The sequence below is a fragment of the Fonsecaea multimorphosa genome, assembly GCF_000836435.1.
Source record: "Fonsecaea multimorphosa CBS 102226 unplaced genomic scaffold supercont1.40, whole genome shotgun sequence".
NCBI classification, from domain to species: Eukaryota; Fungi; Ascomycota; class Eurotiomycetes; order Chaetothyriales; family Herpotrichiellaceae; genus Fonsecaea; species Fonsecaea multimorphosa.
In genome coordinates this window covers 43,631-59,902 of record NW_015971674.1, presented here as the reverse complement: position 1 = coordinate 59,902, position 16,272 = coordinate 43,631, and the positions used below count along the sequence as shown (strand labels likewise).

General features: G+C 53.1%; 6 protein-coding genes across 6 annotated transcripts; 4 read left to right on the top strand and 2 right to left on the bottom strand.

Moving 5' to 3' along the window:
* Positions 1 to 1,293: 1,293 nt before the first annotated feature.
* Positions 1,294 to 3,394, top strand: Z520_11548 (uncharacterized protein; the record flags this gene model as incomplete). The annotated part of the gene is made up of 10 exons (XM_016782036.1): positions 1,294 to 1,363; positions 1,413 to 1,676; positions 1,767 to 1,796; positions 1,849 to 1,900; positions 1,951 to 1,989; positions 2,047 to 2,382; positions 2,437 to 2,605; positions 2,657 to 2,824; positions 2,901 to 3,143; positions 3,260 to 3,394. 10 exons carry the CDS (start codon positions 1,294 to 1,296, stop codon positions 3,392 to 3,394), a joined length of 1,506 nt encoding a protein of 501 aa, XP_016626819.1.
* A 409-nt stretch (positions 3,395 to 3,803) lies between these two features.
* Positions 3,804 to 4,811, bottom strand: Z520_11547 (uncharacterized protein; the record flags this gene model as incomplete). The annotated part of the gene is made up of 1 exon (XM_016782035.1): positions 3,804 to 4,811. The coding sequence occupies one exon, from the start codon at positions 4,809 to 4,811 to the stop codon at positions 3,804 to 3,806; it is 1,008 nt and encodes a 335-aa protein (XP_016626818.1).
* A 2,160-nt stretch (positions 4,812 to 6,971) lies between these two features.
* Z520_11546 (uncharacterized protein) lies at positions 6,972 to 7,786 on the bottom strand (the record flags this gene model as incomplete). Its single annotated transcript, XM_016782034.1, has 3 exons — positions 6,972 to 7,042; positions 7,133 to 7,363; positions 7,423 to 7,786. The coding sequence occupies 3 exons, from the start codon at positions 7,784 to 7,786 to the stop codon at positions 6,972 to 6,974; spliced, it is 666 nt and encodes a 221-aa protein (XP_016626817.1).
* A 987-nt stretch (positions 7,787 to 8,773) lies between these two features.
* Positions 8,774 to 11,092, top strand: Z520_11545 (uncharacterized protein; the record flags this gene model as incomplete). Its single annotated transcript, XM_016782033.1, has 2 exons — positions 8,774 to 10,573; positions 10,625 to 11,092. The coding sequence occupies 2 exons, from the start codon at positions 8,774 to 8,776 to the stop codon at positions 11,090 to 11,092; spliced, it is 2,268 nt and encodes a 755-aa protein (XP_016626816.1).
* Positions 11,093 to 11,104: 12 nt separating this feature from the next.
* On the top strand, positions 11,105 to 11,461 carry Z520_11544 (uncharacterized protein; the record flags this gene model as incomplete). Its single annotated transcript, XM_016782032.1, has 1 exon — positions 11,105 to 11,461. One exon carries the CDS (start codon positions 11,105 to 11,107, stop codon positions 11,459 to 11,461), a length of 357 nt encoding a protein of 118 aa, XP_016626815.1.
* Positions 11,462 to 12,924: 1,463 nt separating this feature from the next.
* On the top strand, positions 12,925 to 15,060 carry Z520_11543 (uncharacterized protein; the record flags this gene model as incomplete). Its single annotated transcript, XM_016782031.1, has 4 exons — positions 12,925 to 13,367; positions 13,424 to 13,617; positions 13,671 to 14,595; positions 14,658 to 15,060. 4 exons carry the CDS (start codon positions 12,925 to 12,927, stop codon positions 15,058 to 15,060), a joined length of 1,965 nt encoding a protein of 654 aa, XP_016626814.1.
* Positions 15,061 to 16,272: the final 1,212 nt, after the last annotated feature.

The window sequence follows — 16,272 nt, the reverse complement described above, 5'->3', positions numbered from 1 at the left end:
TGCGCGGAGATGCTTGTTACCTAAAGCAGTGTGTGCGAACGACCACCGCCTCATTTGACTCAGTTGAACGACAAGATCGGAGAGGCTTGAGATGTCCTGCAGACAGTACATTGGCGGGGCAGGACTGACAATTATCCTTCCTCTTTGACCGACGTTTAAGCCTCCTTTCACCCAATGGCATGATGGGCAATCGAGATCTCGCTGTTGGCAGAAGCCTTCTCGATCGCATCAAGATGCTATGGACAATGGGTCCGATGCGCCAGGGGCAAGCAGAAACTATATGCCAACTATGCAACAATTCCTCTCTGTGGTAGGCCTCCACTCCCCTACGCAGGTGTACCACACTTACTGGCCGTTGCTGGCTCTCCATATTGAGGGGGCAATGAGAAGAAAACACAACGATTGTCAAGGTTCAGGCAAAAGGTTCCCGCAGAAGGCTTCCGCCCCCATGGCTGATATTCTAAAGTCATGCCGCGAACGGCGGCATGCAGCTGAAATGCCTTTCACTCGCAACAAAGATGGAATAACTCATTGATGCGTCAACATCACGAAATGCAACCTTATCAGTATCGCAATGGGATTTTGATGAAGCGAGTGCAGTCGAAAGCACACTCCATGTTCTGTTGCCTTTCAGGAACCAATCACCTGGCTTCATAACATGTGGTTCAAAAGAACTGGCAGGGAAGGAATGCAAAAACACCAAAGCAGCGACGTGTGCCTCGCCCCTGGTCACTCTTTACCACTCTGACCCGGTCTCTCCCCAGGAGTCAAGTCAAGGGTGTGCAGTAGGCAGACTCCGCAACTCAGCGGGGCGCCGCAGGACGGCCTTCTATCCCGCCTCACTTCGCTTGAGCTCTTCCAAGACCCAAGTTTGCCCTCCGAGCGACTTCTTGTTGGTCTGTAGGACCACAGTTGGAGAAGCCCACTCCTGGACGCGGCGACTGGTCCAAGCTTAGACCGCGGATGTCCTATTCGAGACAAGGCTGAGTTGTTCTGCGGGGACTCCGCAATATCTGGCATGGCGCCCATGAGCCACAAGCTTCTGCCCTGCACTTTCCTGGTGCTAGCCGGACCCTTTAGAGTCAGAAACAACCTACTCAGGATTGACCGCCATGCAATTGTTGATCAACGGCCATTGGGTCCCTTTTAGTCGACGCCGAGGATGCCCCGTTCGTATTTCTTATATGCACGAACCAGCCCCCGGATTTGTCTATTTACAGAGCAGATCACTCTTCTCTCTCACAGCTCTGATCGGGCAGACAACCCTCGACCATTGTTGGAGACATTGCCAAGATGAATCGGTACAACTGGCTCTGCGTGTTGTACGTGACCTTCGGGGCTGTCTTTTATGGCTATGACTCTGGTAAGACGGTCTATCTTGAGGCTGTCAATACATGTTGACATCTGAAAAGCCTGCACTACGTCGGTCCTTGGTTATACATCCTTCCTCGAGTATTTCAACTTGGACTCTACCACCATTGGCGCCATGGGGTCGTCATATTATGCTGGAGCCGTTGTCGGCATGGCTTCCAACTGGTATTTGCCTAACAAATACGGACGTATTCGGACCATTCAGATCGGCTGCCTGGCGTCGTTGCTTGCTGCATCGATGCAGACAGGAGCCCACAGCTACGGCACTTTCGTCGCCGGTCGAGTTATAGGCGGGTTCGCCAGTGGTGAGTACTCCTCGAGACCCGTACCAGCTTGAGCAGAAGAAAGGCATCCTGGTTGGCCCGATACAGGTGTTCGAGACTGACAAATATCAGGCTTGATCTTCGTTGTGTGCCCGGCATACGGTTCGTATCCTAATCCAGATTTAAAAAACCAAGTAACGACTAATCCAAATAGCCTCTGAAATTGCACCTCCCAAGATGCGAGGCCGCATTGGCGGTCTTTATTCGTGAGTAATTTTCATCGATCTGTTTGGAGAGTGGGCTGACGTTTCCGCAGAGTCAGTGTTAACGGGGCTTATTGCTTTACTGAATGGGTGTAAGTCTGCTCCCGTCGATGCTCTGCAGTGGATGAATGCTGAACTACAAATCCCAGTGGCTTGGGATTCTACTTTATCAAAGGCGACGTCTCCTGGCGTCTCTTGCTGGGCTGCCAGCTCATCCCCGGCACTCTCATGTTCGCCTGCTCCTTCTTGATGCCTGAGTCACCCCGCTTTCTCGCATACGTCGGGCGCTACGACGAGGCTTTGGCGATCCTCAAGAAAATGCACGGCACCACACACGACGACACGTTTTATATCCGCGAGTTCCACCAGATCAAGGCCCAAATCGAGCTCGACAGGGAGGCGCGGCTGGGCCTCAAAGCAATCTGGCAAAGGCCGTCGTACCGTAAACGATTCATGTTGGTCTTCTGGTACGCAATTGCGTGCATGTAAGTACTTTCGTCACGAAGACTCTAGCAGATTCAACTGATACATGGTCACAGGCTTTCTGGCGTCATCGTCATCCAGAACTATCAGGTCATTCTGTATACGAATGTCGGATTCACCAATGTCATGTCCCTCATCCTGACCGGCGTTTGGGGCTGCGTTGGCACGCTGTCTGCTGTATACGCGGCTTTCTGCTTCGACCTTATGGGTCGACGGCCAACCATGGTGAGACTGGCTTACCGTGAAAAATAGAGAACCTTCCCTGACCAAAGGCAGTTCATATCATACTTCCTCATTGTTGCAGGAACGCTCACGACTTGCATTACCTGGGCGATCTACGAGAACGGCGGAAGTACCAACCGCTCGCTCGCAAAGGGGATCATTGCAGCCATGTTTTTCGTCGGACTCGGCTACGGCGGGCCTGCCAATGCTTTCCTGGCAACTGTTCGTACCCGATCCCTTCCTTGCTTTTACTCCTCCCGAAAAAGAAGGAACATATTAAAGCTGACCTATTTTGTAGTACCCCGCCGAAATCATGCCCACCTCCGTCCGCCCCGTCGGCGTGGCCGTCAGCTACATGACGCAGCACGTCCTGATCATCATCCTCGTGCAATTCACCCCGCAGGCCATCGAGACCATCTCGTGGAAGTTCTTTTTGATCTTCGTGTGTTCGAGTTTCATCTTCGCAATTGTCTTTGTCCTCTTCTACCCGGAGACGAGGAACAAGACGCTGGAAGAGATCGAGGCCGTCTTTGGTGACAGGGTGAGCCAGAGCAGAGCAAAGCAAAGCCCAAAAAAAAATCCCCCCCAGTCTCCTGGATCACATCGCCCCTGTTTGTTGTTCTCGCTAACGAGTTATTCTTCTTTGCCTTGTTGTAGGTCGCCGAGACACTAGACGAAGCTGCCGTGCACGTCAAAATCGAGCACGCGGACGAAAAGGCACAGGCTATGGGAACCGTCAACGCCGTCGCTGTGCATGAAGAGGGGGTTGGCAAGGAAGCTGTTATTGCCTAGCCCAGCCCTTGGTCTAGGGACCAGCTGGGGAAGCAGACTCATTATTTAGAGCGTGACACCCTAAGACGGGACAGGATACCCCGGGGGGAATGGGACTTTAATTTCAACTTCGAGGTCGGTTTTTTCTCTGCCGCTGAATCCTGATGTTTCCAACTGATTTGTGTTACGCAGCATGCTGAGGGGATGGAAGACACCAAAAAACAGGGATTGTTGTATTTGATACCCAAGTACCCTAGGTACCTACCGTCTATTCCTAAGGGGTGGGCGCCAGGCGGAAAGATGTCCATCCTCCCTTGCTTCCTTTCCAGCGAAGCCTCTCTCCCCGTCTCCTACAGGGGCCTGGACTACAACGCTCTCCTTCCCGACTCAAGCTTCAATCCATCTCTACGAGTCTACGAGCCTCCAAGTCTCAGGTGAAGAGATCCACACTCCCATCTTCTCTCACGTACGCATCCACCACCTCCCCCTCCTCCTCCTCCTCACTCTCTCGACGATTCCTCTCCCGTCGCGCCCCGGCGGTCGCGAACTTTCGATAATCCAACGTGTCCCTCACCACCCGCAAGGCAGCAGCACCATCACCGCTGACGACGCGCTTACCGTTCTCGTTCCTGCGCAACAGGAGACCCATCCCCGTGGCGCCGGCGTGGTCGAGCCCCAGGACGCGATTCTCGACCAGGACTTCCTGGTCGAGTTTCTCTTCCCGCAGCTTTTCCTGCTCGAGTCTGTCAGCTTTTCTCTTCTCCGCGATGATGACGTCGCGCCGTTCGCGCCAGTTCTGGAGGGCAAAGACTAACATGGGCGCGCCGCCGTCGAGCACGTTGCCTCCTGATTTCCGTGTGCTTCGGCGTTGGATCCTGGGAGGAGGCGGCGGCGTTCGAGGTAAAGGGGTAATTCGTGGTGTATCTGGGTTTTCTTCATCTTCGTCCTCGTAGTAGCCGTTGAACCACTGCTCATTGAACCACTCGTGATCGCTATCCTCGTCCTCGTCATCCTCGTCGTCATCGTCACCATCGCTGTCAACCTGAGAAGCAGGGGGCGAGATAGGACCAGCAGCAGCGTCACTCGGGCCACCAGTATCGGGGGTCGAGTTGTTCAGCAGAGCCTGCCGGGCAAAGTAGAGTTGGTGTTGGAACCACTCGTCCTCGTCGCGGGAATCGTCTCTCTCACCTTCAACGTCTCCGTCATTTTCCTCGGGCAAGAAATCTTGAATGGGGGAGGAAGTCGGAGGCCAAACACCGTCCGGCCAGCCCGACGAGGTGAGGTGTCCGTTGCCGTCGCCGTCACCGTTGCCGTCTAATTCATCCATGGCCAGATTAGCCGGGGCTTGAATACTTGCCCAATCCGCGAGATCTTCGGGCAGATCAGAGTCCGTGAAGTCGGGGAGCGCGCCATAAGCTGGATTGCTGAAGTTGGGCATTTCTTGATGTGATCAGACCAGCACAAGAGCGAAGAGTAGTAGAGTTGAGTTGAGCCTAAGATTTCTTTCGGTCTCACAGGAGTTGGGGCAAGTGATGGCTCAGAAGTAGCAGCAACAATGACTTGTGTTGAACAGTGTTGAGAAAATGTCTCTGTGACGGTGGTGATAGCGGATGAACTGGAGAAAAGTACAAGGAGAGATGCGCGCCAGATCACATCTTTTAAGACTTGAACATTCCAGCCCAGCTGCCCGGATCACGACCCAGGCAGTACAGCAGGCAGTACGACATGGCGACATCACAGCTAGCTAGCTGCCTTGCACCAGACAGTGACTCTGGACAAAAGCACTCCTCGACATCGACACCGATGATGTGTGAGACAGACAAAGGAATGGAGGGCAGCATAAAGGGATCACCACAAGGCTTTGAGCATAATGGTTCTTTGTGCTTCAGCCTTGCAGGCTGAAAGGATGTCCCCTTGTAAGTTGGCTTGACAGATAACGGAAGGATCCAGTGGCGGTTGGATGGCTCGACTGTTTGCTTTGTACTTCGTTGCTCTGCACAAGAAATAGGTCTCGAAAAATGCAGATACATTTGACTGTGTTGATGGCAATGAGAGTCCCACTCAATCTTTAGAAGTTGGTATATTACCGACAGGCGAAAGCCAGCGATGCGTCCCCATAACTCTGTTTCCAGTGTGTTTCTGGTCCTCTTCCATGGGGAAAAGTCTTTCCGGTCCATGCTCGTATTGAGAAATTTGGAAGAGATGATCCTGGAGCATTCCTGGTGGTTGCCGGCGTGGTATGGTAGAGTCAGGGAGGGCTGCGCACGGACATGGATTCAACGGAAGGATTCATCACTGGCACCTGTGCTAACTGTCCTGTACAGGGCTTCTCCTGGGGCAAGAATTGCATTGGAGTTCTTGCGTGTGTGTATATATACCTGGTGTCTGATAAGCCTTCACGATACAGCGGTCAGGCCGACCTTGCGGAGTTCTGGATCACAGGAGCAGTGCAGCCACAAAACCAACCAAGACCAAGACCGAAGCAAGCAGCAGCAACATCCACATTGGAAACACTTTCATGGAAACCCTGTGCATCCTCATTTGGCGGCTGCAGCGACGCTCTGAAGGCTTCTGATCGGAAACCGCAACGCTTCAGATCGCCGTCAGCCAAGAGGCAGGCAGGCGGACACGGGTGCGAGTCCGACTCGGATCAACTGCTGGATCGACCGAAGCGTTTGGCATCTCGAGCAAAGACGTCGACCAAGACGTCTTCGTGGCGTATAACGCATCGAGCCACCAGGATACTCAACGAGCTCTCTGTAGAGTAGACGCTCGATTCGTGGATGTGATAGAGTTCATGGAGGCACGAGAGAGACGGTTAGAGCTCTTTCCTTCCCATTGCCAGAAATCCTGGACCATGCCGGAGAGCGACTGATAGGCTTTGAAGACATCGACAATACCTGAAGAGCACTCGATTCAACCTTCTCAACATGCACGAATTCTTGTCAGCGTCGGGGCCGAACCTTGTTCTGCTGCAACTCCAAGGCATTGTTCAATACCTGGAGGGCCTTCAGACCAATATGGAAATTCAGCTTGAAAGGAAACCGGGCGGGACAAAGCGGAGAGAGCATAGGGCCAGATTTCTTTGCCCAAAATATGGCCCCCTTCAGAAAGAGTTCAGGTTGATCTATGCGGTAGGAGTTGGAGGCTTGACAATACATTCCGCGGCCTGTTACGGCGCAGTTGTTGTTTTCGGGGGCGGATTTGGCTTGCGCAACTCCAGGCCGTTGTTCGCTTTCTCCTGTATAGCACGGGTCCCGCAAGGGATGGACCTCGAGTCGACAGAGCGACCTCCCCATACATTTGGCCATCCTTCAACGGACGACATCGGGGAGATCGAGTACGCAAGATAAAACAAGACATCAGAAGACTAATGGTCATCTCATTGATCGAGTCTCACAGTCGACTCGTTGTCTTTCAAGCTCTATTGCTGCTCAGGACAAATATGCTGTGTTGCCAGGAGCATCATGCAGAAGCAAGGAGATCAATATCAGGCGTGGAAACGCTATCATGCTGTAAAGTGTGGAGGTCCATTTCCTCATCTCCGTGCATGTCGGCTCAAATCTGAAAGTAGAGCGTTAAGAGATGTCGACTCTGCCTAGTAGTTGTCGTTGTATCTGGCATCATCGCGGCCTTGGTCGTAGGCGTTGTCAATGTTGTCATCGAATCCTGGGGTGCCATTAGCACCAAATATTGATACTTGGGAATCGAAAGAAGCTCTGTCCAGTGCCAGCGATTTCGATTCAAGGGACAACTTACTGTCGACATCACCGACCTTTCGACCAGCCCAGCCAGCAACGTCGTCAGGCACATCTTCCACGTCCTGCACCGCGTTGTCCCATTTGCGGTCAACATCTTGCGGGATGTCCTCGACCTCTTGAACCTTGTCGCCAGTCCAGCGTGCTGCATCGTCGGGGAAGTTCTCAACATCTTGCACTCCGTCACGAACGTCGTTCTCGACATCATACTTGGCGTCGTCCCATTTGTTCTCTGTGAGGTGTCAGACGGCAGTATCTCGGGTGGGCAAGAGTTCCAACTCTATTACTCACCAACTTTCTCTCCTTCGTGCATTAAGAGGGCGCCACCGAGAAGCCCTGCAGCTGCACCGAGTGCAACATTGCGACCAGTGTGAGATTTATGCTGCGGCTCTTGCTCGCCATATCCTCTCTGCTCCTGTCCTCCATAACCTCCTCCAAAGCCTCTCTCATCGTAGCCGCCTCCGCCATAGGACTGTTGCGGGTGTTGGAAGGTACGCTCGCCGGTCTCACGGTTGACGAAGAACCAGCGGCCGTCACGTTCGTCCCACTCGGCGACCCATGGGTGAGGAACCTGAGGTGGGCCACTGTACGATGGAGGTTGGTTGTAGGGATCGCGGCCGTAGGAGCCTTGAGGTTGATCGTTGTAGTACGACATTGCGGTGTGGAAGTTGTTCAGTTGTTAAGGTGTAGAGTTGGGGGTGAAGGTAATCAGGATCAAGGCAAAAAGCAGGTAAGGTTGAGAGTAGAAGAAAGAAAGGTGGTAGGGAGACCAAAGAAAAGTGAAAGGAAGCCCCAAGTCAAGGGTGAAACAAACACAAAATGACAGTCCCGTGAGTGCTAATGGGAGGAGCGTGACACGATCGCGTGGCGTTGGCACGAAACGAGGGCTGACAGGCCCATGGGATTCCTGAAACCACCTGCGCACCGAGTGAGAGAGGGAGACAGCCACCCAACGCATCGAGGGGCCAGTGATGGAGGGGTAAAAGTGCGAATCTTGAAGACGAACCACAGCACGTCCATCGAATCATCAGAATCATCAGAATCATCGAACCATCAGACCGTGACACCTCCTTGTTCCTGCGCCACTGTACTCCTGTCTACTAGGTAGGTACTTAATACTCCATTAGGTACCTACCGAGCTACCTAAGTAATAGGTATTCGGTCCATGTCACAATGCCTTCATCACTTGTGGTGCCTGTAGACAGTGGTTGCAATCCCGAGAGATCCATCGATCGGCTCGCCCCGAAGCACAACTGCTCCTCATAGCTCCCCCACCTCCCCTGTCGCCCCTGTCGCTCCTGAGTCCTGCTCACCCAGACCCTCGCTAAGCTCATGCAAGCTTCGCCCAGCAAAAGCTTGATTGGGCGGTTCTTGGCCTGGCCTGCGGTATGCATTGCCCACGATCGATACTTCCACCTCAATCCCTGGAAATCCGTTCAAAAAGCTGCCAAAATGATTCGACTGGACCTGCGTATCGGATACTCGACAGCCTCACAGTGGCCTAGATCCTGCACTCCTCGATCAATGCAAGCTATGACATTATTATTATGTATTCTTCGAATCCCTGATCTTCCTTGGTAGCTTGTATCCACCCTCTCAGTTACCGCCGATCTCAAACCGTTCCCTATTCTTACCTCGGCGAATGGGAACAGAAACAGGCCAAGCAAGCAGACATTTTGACAGGCAACCCGCACAAGATGGGGCATTCCCAGACATTCTACGTGAGGACGGCATTGCCGAAGCTGGCAACGAAGATGATGGGTATTCAGAGAAAGAATTGTCAACGTCCTTGGCCCAAACCATCCGAGAGCTAGAACGATTGGTGGAAGAAGCCGTCCAGCTTGCTGAAAGTGCCGCGTCTCAAAATGACAGCCATGGGCCGGAACGACGTGACGGATATAGTCTCAGCCCGCCACACCGGCCGCCGCTAGGTCTCGCAAAGAAGATCAGTAAATACCTGGAAGAAGTCTCCTCGAGAACGAACGACTGCCCCCCGTCCCCCAAAACGAGCCAGGCTCTCAAGTCCCAAGTGTCTGACAAAGAGACGGAGGACGCCATTTTTCGCTGCCAAGGGGCATGCAGTACCGATAACTTACAAGTGCTCCCTCCAGAACCAGTCGCGGACTCTCTAGAGGAGAGGAAGAAAAAATTGTCAAGGGATAGAGGATCAACAACATTGCCTTCAAACCCCAAAAAAGGACCAGTCCGGTTCCTAGCACCTCCTCAAATTGGCCCTCGCATCGCATCCGCCAAAGGCATTGCAGGAAGCAGATCTCTTGCGTCGAAGCCAACACCTAGCCTGACATTGAATGGTGGGGACCAGGCTGTCGATTTCGATGAAGACAAGGAGCCGCTATTGGGCACCCCTCGGCCAGGTCACGAGAGGCATTTCAGTCAGATGTTTGGCATTCCTTCCCGACATGTGAGCATCAACATGGCTCATGCGTCGCCGTGGCCCTCGTACAAGGTCGATCTCAATGGTGTACAGCATGTCGACCTCCCGGAGCAAGCATCAGATGTGGATGTTCATACCACTTGTCACCAGGCACCCGTGGCTCGCAACTGGCCAACCTCTCGAAAGCGATTCGCTGCGGTCGTGAGCTGCATCAATGTCGCCTGTCTTGGTTTGCTTGTCGGCATATACGCAGGAGAGGTGCCGGCAATCCAGTACGTCATTGTCGACTTCAACCGTCAGGTTATTCTTGGAAATCTCTACCTCTACCTTGGACTTGCCATTCCGACTTTGGTATTGTGGCCGCTCCCCCTGTTGCACGGACGGAAACCCTACACCCTAGCAGCACTCACATTGGCGTTATGCTTGCAGATACCTCAGGGACTGATGGTCACGACATCCAGATCGCCAGATTCAGCAATATACCGCATCGTTCTGCTCCTGTCTCGCGGTTTGTCGGGCTTCGTTCTTGGATTTGCGGACATCAATAACTTCGCGACACTGCTAGATGTCTTCGGTGCATCGCTACAGAGCAGTGATTCGCATGAGCCCCCTGATGCGTACGATGTCCGCCGGCATGGAGGTGGAATGGGAGTTTGGCTCGCAATTTGGTCATGGTGCACTGTTGGCTCCATCAGTATTGGATTTCTAATTGGAACCCTCGTCATAAGCGACACTTCAGTCGACTGGGGCTTTTGGATTTCCTTGCTCCTGCTGTTGGCTGTCATTCTGCTCAACCTCATCGCGCCAGAAGTGCGTCGATCGGCGTTTCGGCGAACAATTGCAGAAATCACAGGCGAGGGTGGGAGCTTCAGCAGAGTTGCTCGTGGCGAAGTCAAACTTCATCTCACCGGGAATGGGCCGTACTGGTGGGGTGAAGAGGTCATGGCAGGGCTGCGGCTGAGTTGGCGAATGGCCAAACAACCAGGAATGTTGATACTGTCCATTTATGCTGCTTGGGTATATGCACAATTTACCCTGGTGTTGATGGTGAGTCCTTGGCCGTGGTTGGCCGGATTTGGCTAACATGAACATCAACAGTTGCTCGGAGCCTTGGCCTCCACCGAGTATCTCTGCCAACCAGATCAAGTGGGACTATGCGTGCTTTCCCTGGCCTTTGGCTCAGCTTTGGCAATACCATTTCAGAAAGCATCTTGGCTGAGTCGTGCTCGGTATCATCGTCCTCGTACAGACAGCATGACCTTTCAAAAGGCCATGATATGGCGGTCACACACGGTTCGCCGGACATTCTTCACAGTTTTTCTCGCTCTGGTAGCTATTGGATACGCCCTATCATCAAGAAGACCCCCTTTCCCCATCGCCGTGCCATGTCTGTTTGCGGCATTTGTTGGGTTTGGCTCAAACTTGGCTATTGCAGAGTGTTATGCTCAAATGATGCTCACCTTCGACACATCGGACTTGCAACCAGGCATGACTGGACGCCCTGTGCGGACATTAGTGACAGGACGAACGCGTGAACTACGCACGAATTTCTCCTGCTATCCTTGAGTTAGTGCGGGCATGGCCGTTACTCAGTCCCTGAAGTTCGTCTTCGGTGCCGTGGCCACCGGCATTGGGGGTCGAGTGGAGCGCAGGTATGGTGGTATGCAGGCAGCTGGCATCGTTGCGGGTGTCCTCCTGGCACTAACTCTCCTTCTCGCTGTGGTCCTCTTCAGACGGCAGAGTGTCCAGATGATCCCAGTTCGGCAGGATCATGGAGTGGCAGAGGAAAAAGAAGAATGGGAGCCTGTGATTCTGGGTGAGCCAAGTGGATTGACGCGCAAGATCAATATCCTGGAGGCAGGCGAACTCAGTCGATGGTCGGAGATTCGACGGCGAAATCGGCTGACCACTCGACCTGGGACGCGTGAGGTGTAGCTATAGTTACCTAGGTATTGACTGAGGTCTGGAGCCCACGCAAGGATTTGAACCTACCATCACTAAACTCTTTCGATCTTTATCCCCGATTTTGAAAGAACCCGCCGGGAGGTAATAAAGAAGTGTGCTCCGGCGACCGACTTTCACGGCGGCGCTGTTGAAGCTGCGCGCTGAGTAATTTGGAGTTGTTGATAGAGGCCGCGTACTCTAGCTGCGATATTTAGAGGCATTTTAACGTGCGAGGTAGTCTCTTTTCCGTACCTCCTAGGTAGGTAGTGTTCCACACAGTGGTTAGGGAGGAGTGGGAGGATTGCAGGGGAGTGATCAAGTCGGGCGTCGGCGCCCAGTTAAATCGCATGAGCGACGCTTAATCAGCAGCCACGCGAATCGTGACAACAGCCGGGCAAGAGATTAGAAGCTTGCATGAGAGCTCTCTGGGCGATCATTCGGCTGAAAGTGCGGGCGGTTGCAGGGGATCGCCAGGAGGACAGGGAGGGACGTGGTAGGGATGGTGGGCACGGTGGTGCGCGGGCTGCGGTGGTGGCACTAGAGATCACAAGGGCCTCCCATCGGCCTCTCGTTCCTTTGGCCAAGCGGTCTTTGGCGGCCGCAAATCACGGTCAACACTGGCTTGATTCGGCTATTCCCTGGAGGGCATAACTAGGGTAGAATCCTGGTGGTTGGCGACGGAACTCAAATAATCGAGGATAAAGAGGAACTTGAAGGGGAAATGGGTTGTCGCGGGGGAGAAAAAGAGTGACTGTTAAGCCCTCGCCGGTGGCTTCAACTTGGCCAGTTCCAGTTGGTGCCAGTCGCCTGCGGGTGTGTCATCATCGTCACCCTCTCCACCGCAGTCCAACCATGACCGCAACCACCAACCATCATCATCACCACTGTTGTTGAATTGGATTTCCTCTGCTACTGCAACTCTCACTTAGCACACTCACATTCTTCCTTGTTACATCCATTGGCGAATCGGTCGTATTGCCTGCATTGCGTGCATGGACTGCCCAATGCGTCCTTGATCCAACAAGCTTTGGAGTTGGTCTCGAGATAAATTCTGTATTCTTTCGTTCTTATTTCCTCACCTTCGGAGCCGACCAACCCTCCGCTTTATTTACCCGTCGCTCTGGGCTGTCATACCCTCGTTTCTGCTCTCTGCCGGCTCTGTGTATCCCAGCCGCATACCAAGCTCCCCAAACTCCGTTCATATCCCTTTATACCCGACTTATCGGTGCTTCAATTGTCGCGAACCGGCTCCGGGTTGACATGCCCGGCTGATTCTACCCCACAACTGCATCGCCACCTCTGACCTCAAACAAACGTGCAAAAGGTGTACGAAATACTTGGCTTAAGACCGAGGTATCCTTAAAAAGATTACCAGTGCTTGTCACATAAGATAGGCTTCCTCCTACCCCCCGAACACACGAAACCTCCGCGAAAAGAGCAGAGCATCTGCCAACATGGATATTGTCGATCGGGACATGCAGCGGGCTGAGGTCCAGGCCACGCGCCAATGGTCTCATGAAAGTAAAGAGCGTCGGTCATTGCGCAGCCAGAGATCTCAACAATCTGTCATTTCCAGTTCGTCGGGCTCCAGCACATCTTCCGCTCCTGATATGGGCAGAATAGCCACCGCTGGAGCCTCAAGCGCGAATGTTCCTTCGACAAGGGCCGTTAGGACGAGGACCCATCCCATCGAAGACCTTAGGACGGAAACACATCGTTTGCAACAAATCCAGACCGTGGGGGCGAGTGTAAAGTCCAAGGCGGACACCAGACCTCTCCCCGAATTTGGCGGTGGAAAACCATATCCTCCCGATCTGCCAGCGCAGGAAGAGTACGTCGTGGAGTTCGATGGCAAAGACGACCCTCTCCACCCTCAGAATTGGCCCTTCCGGAGAAAGTGAGTGTGGATTGCGGGGACATCACAAAGAATGGCGATGCTGATGTGGTTTGCAGATTCTACATGGGTGCAATTCTGGCTTATGTCTGCTTGTGCAGTACTTTTACTTCCTCTATTTTCTCCGCGTCCACCTTCAGCGTGGCGGCTCATTTCGGGGTCAGTCCCGAAGTAGCCACTCTTAGCACGTCCCTGTACGTCCTGGGGTACGCGTTTGGCCCGCTGATATGGGGACCTTTCTCAGAATTGCAAGGTAAGCGGCTTGGGGAAGGGGAGGAGGTCGACATGCTGACACAGCCGGGATAGGTCGAAAACTCCCCATCATGGTCGCAATGTTTGGTTTCTCGGTCTTTTGCTTCGGTTGCGCGACAGCGAAGGACCTACAGACGCTCATGATCACCCGATTCTTTACCGGTTTCTTCGGCTCATGTCCACTGGCTGTCGTTGCCGCCGTCTTCGCCGATATGTTTGACAACACGCAAAGAGGCACGGCGATTGTCATCTTCTCCTCCATGGTTTTTATGGGGCCAATGTTGGGACCATTCATCGGAGGGTTTATTAACAAGTCTCACCTCGGATGGCGATGGAACCTTTACATTCCAGGCATCATGGGCTCAGCGGCTCTGTGTCTGGTCATTTTATTCATCCATGAATCCTACGCACCCGTCGTCCTGGTGGGTAAAGCCTCGGAACTACGCCGCCGGACTAAGAATTGGGGCATCCATGCGAAGCAAGAAGAAGTCGAGGTGGACTTCAAAGAACTCATCACTAAGAATTTTTCTCGTCCGATTCGACTCTTGATTTCCGAGCCCATCATTCTTGCCATCACCTGCTACATGTCTTTCATCTATGGCCTCCTGTACTGTTTCCTGACGGCCTATCCTCTGGTCTTCCAAGGTGTCCACCATATCACTCCTGGTGTGGCGGGTTTACCCTTTTTTGGAATGGTCTGTGGAATCTTCATTGTTGCAGGCTATATCATTTGGGATTCCAAGGCCTATAACAGGAAGCTTGCAGCCAACGGAGGAATCCCTGTTCCAGAGTGGCGGCTCCCACCGGTCATGATTGGGGGAGTGCTGTTCGCCGCTGGCCTTTTCTGGTTTGGCTGGACGGGCTACAAGGCATCGATCCCTTGGATTGTTCCGACCCTGTCTGGTCTGTTTACCGGATTTGGTCTGTTGGCTATCTTCATCTGCTGTTTCAACTACATTATTGACTCGTACCTTATGTTGTAAGTAAAAGATCCCCCCCCCGCGCTGTGTCTCAGTGATGGATCAAACTGACTCTCTTTAGTGCTGCTTCTGCCATCGCGGCAAACACCTTCCTGCGGTCGTGTCTGGCCGCAGGATTTCCTCTTTTCGCGCGCCAAATGTTTGACAACCTCGGTATTGAGTGGGCCGCCACGCTTCTGGGTTGTATTGCTGCTATTTGTGTCCCAATCCCGGTGTGCTTCTACTTCTTTGGCAAGAAGCTCCGCCAAAGATCAAAGTTTGCACCTACCATGGCGATTCGGAAGCCAGTGGACGAAGAGAGTGGCGGTGAAGAGGAGGAACAGGAAACCAATATGGCCGCTTTGCATGCTACTCGCAGCCGTGCGCACCATGATTTGGAGGTGCGGTCGAGGAGAACGCGCACAAACGGTAGTGTGGCGACGACAACCACCAACGCTGGGGTGGATCCAGAGAAGAGCGCATAGCACGCCATTCCTTCAGCACGATCAAACCTGAGCTACGGATGAAAAAGGATCTTTGTCTCTGCGCGGAGTATTCGGTCAGCCCTTGAGGGTGGATTTTTTAGATGGAGAATGCAGATTGCCCTCTGTTGGTATTGTGGGAGGCATTATCAGCACTATATATGGTTCCCAAATTGCAGATCCTTCGCTGATATACCGCTTGCGTTCTGCAGCATCGGAGTAGATCGTTGAGTTGTGGTATGTTTAGGGAAAGCGTCGGTGGAATTTCGCCCAAAATAATGGTCCGAAGGTCCGAATTGCAGGTGGATGTGGCTGAGATGAGGCTATATAGACTTCAATCTCTGCCGATTTCTTCAGGATGATCAATAAGCAACGCATTGGAGTTGGTGCAAGGGGTGGGCGTGCCTGGATGTTGTGGCCCTCCTTCTTTGGTGTTAGAGGAGGTTTGGCTATTGGATATAAGCTTACACGTTGCCGACCCACGCCACAGCGGTGATCTGAATATACGGGGTGATACTCCCTACCTAAGGTACCTAGGTATCTACTCTTGACGACGCAAGATCTCGGGCAAAAGCTGTCCATTTGAACAGCGGAAGTTGAACTGCCGAACCGCGCAGCTCCACATTGTGGCGCTCGACTCAGTCAAAACTTCATCCTCACGAATCAATCATCGACGTCGCCATCCTCGCCCACAAGTCACCGATTCATCTTGACGCAATTCTGCTGCTTACGCCATCATTATCATCTAAAACTGACAAAGCGCGGAATGTCTTCCAGCCTTGCACCCCTGAGCTAGCGGAGCCGACGCAGCCACCGAACCACCGCCAGCTGGGCGCCAGCTCTCTTTCCAGTCTTTCCACCAGCTATCAAATCATTCACTGCCGAGCTCACTAAGGTGCCCAGGTGGTCATCGAACCTTCCATCCCTCAATCACCACGTTCCACCCGATCCAAATTGTCCCATCAACGAAAACCCTCCACTTTTAAAAACCTGTCCCCTCTCCCTGCAGTGGCTCCGTATCGTGGACCTGGGATTGTGTCAGGATCGGTCCCATCCGTAAAGATCGGAAAGAGAAGACCGATAACGAAGCATGCGTCTCGCAACATCGTCTTACACTTGCAGACATATAAGTATCAGGCCACTTCGCGCGGCATCCACCCTTATTCCCCTTCACAAATACCCTCTCAACAACGCTCCTTCAGTTTCCCCAAGTCC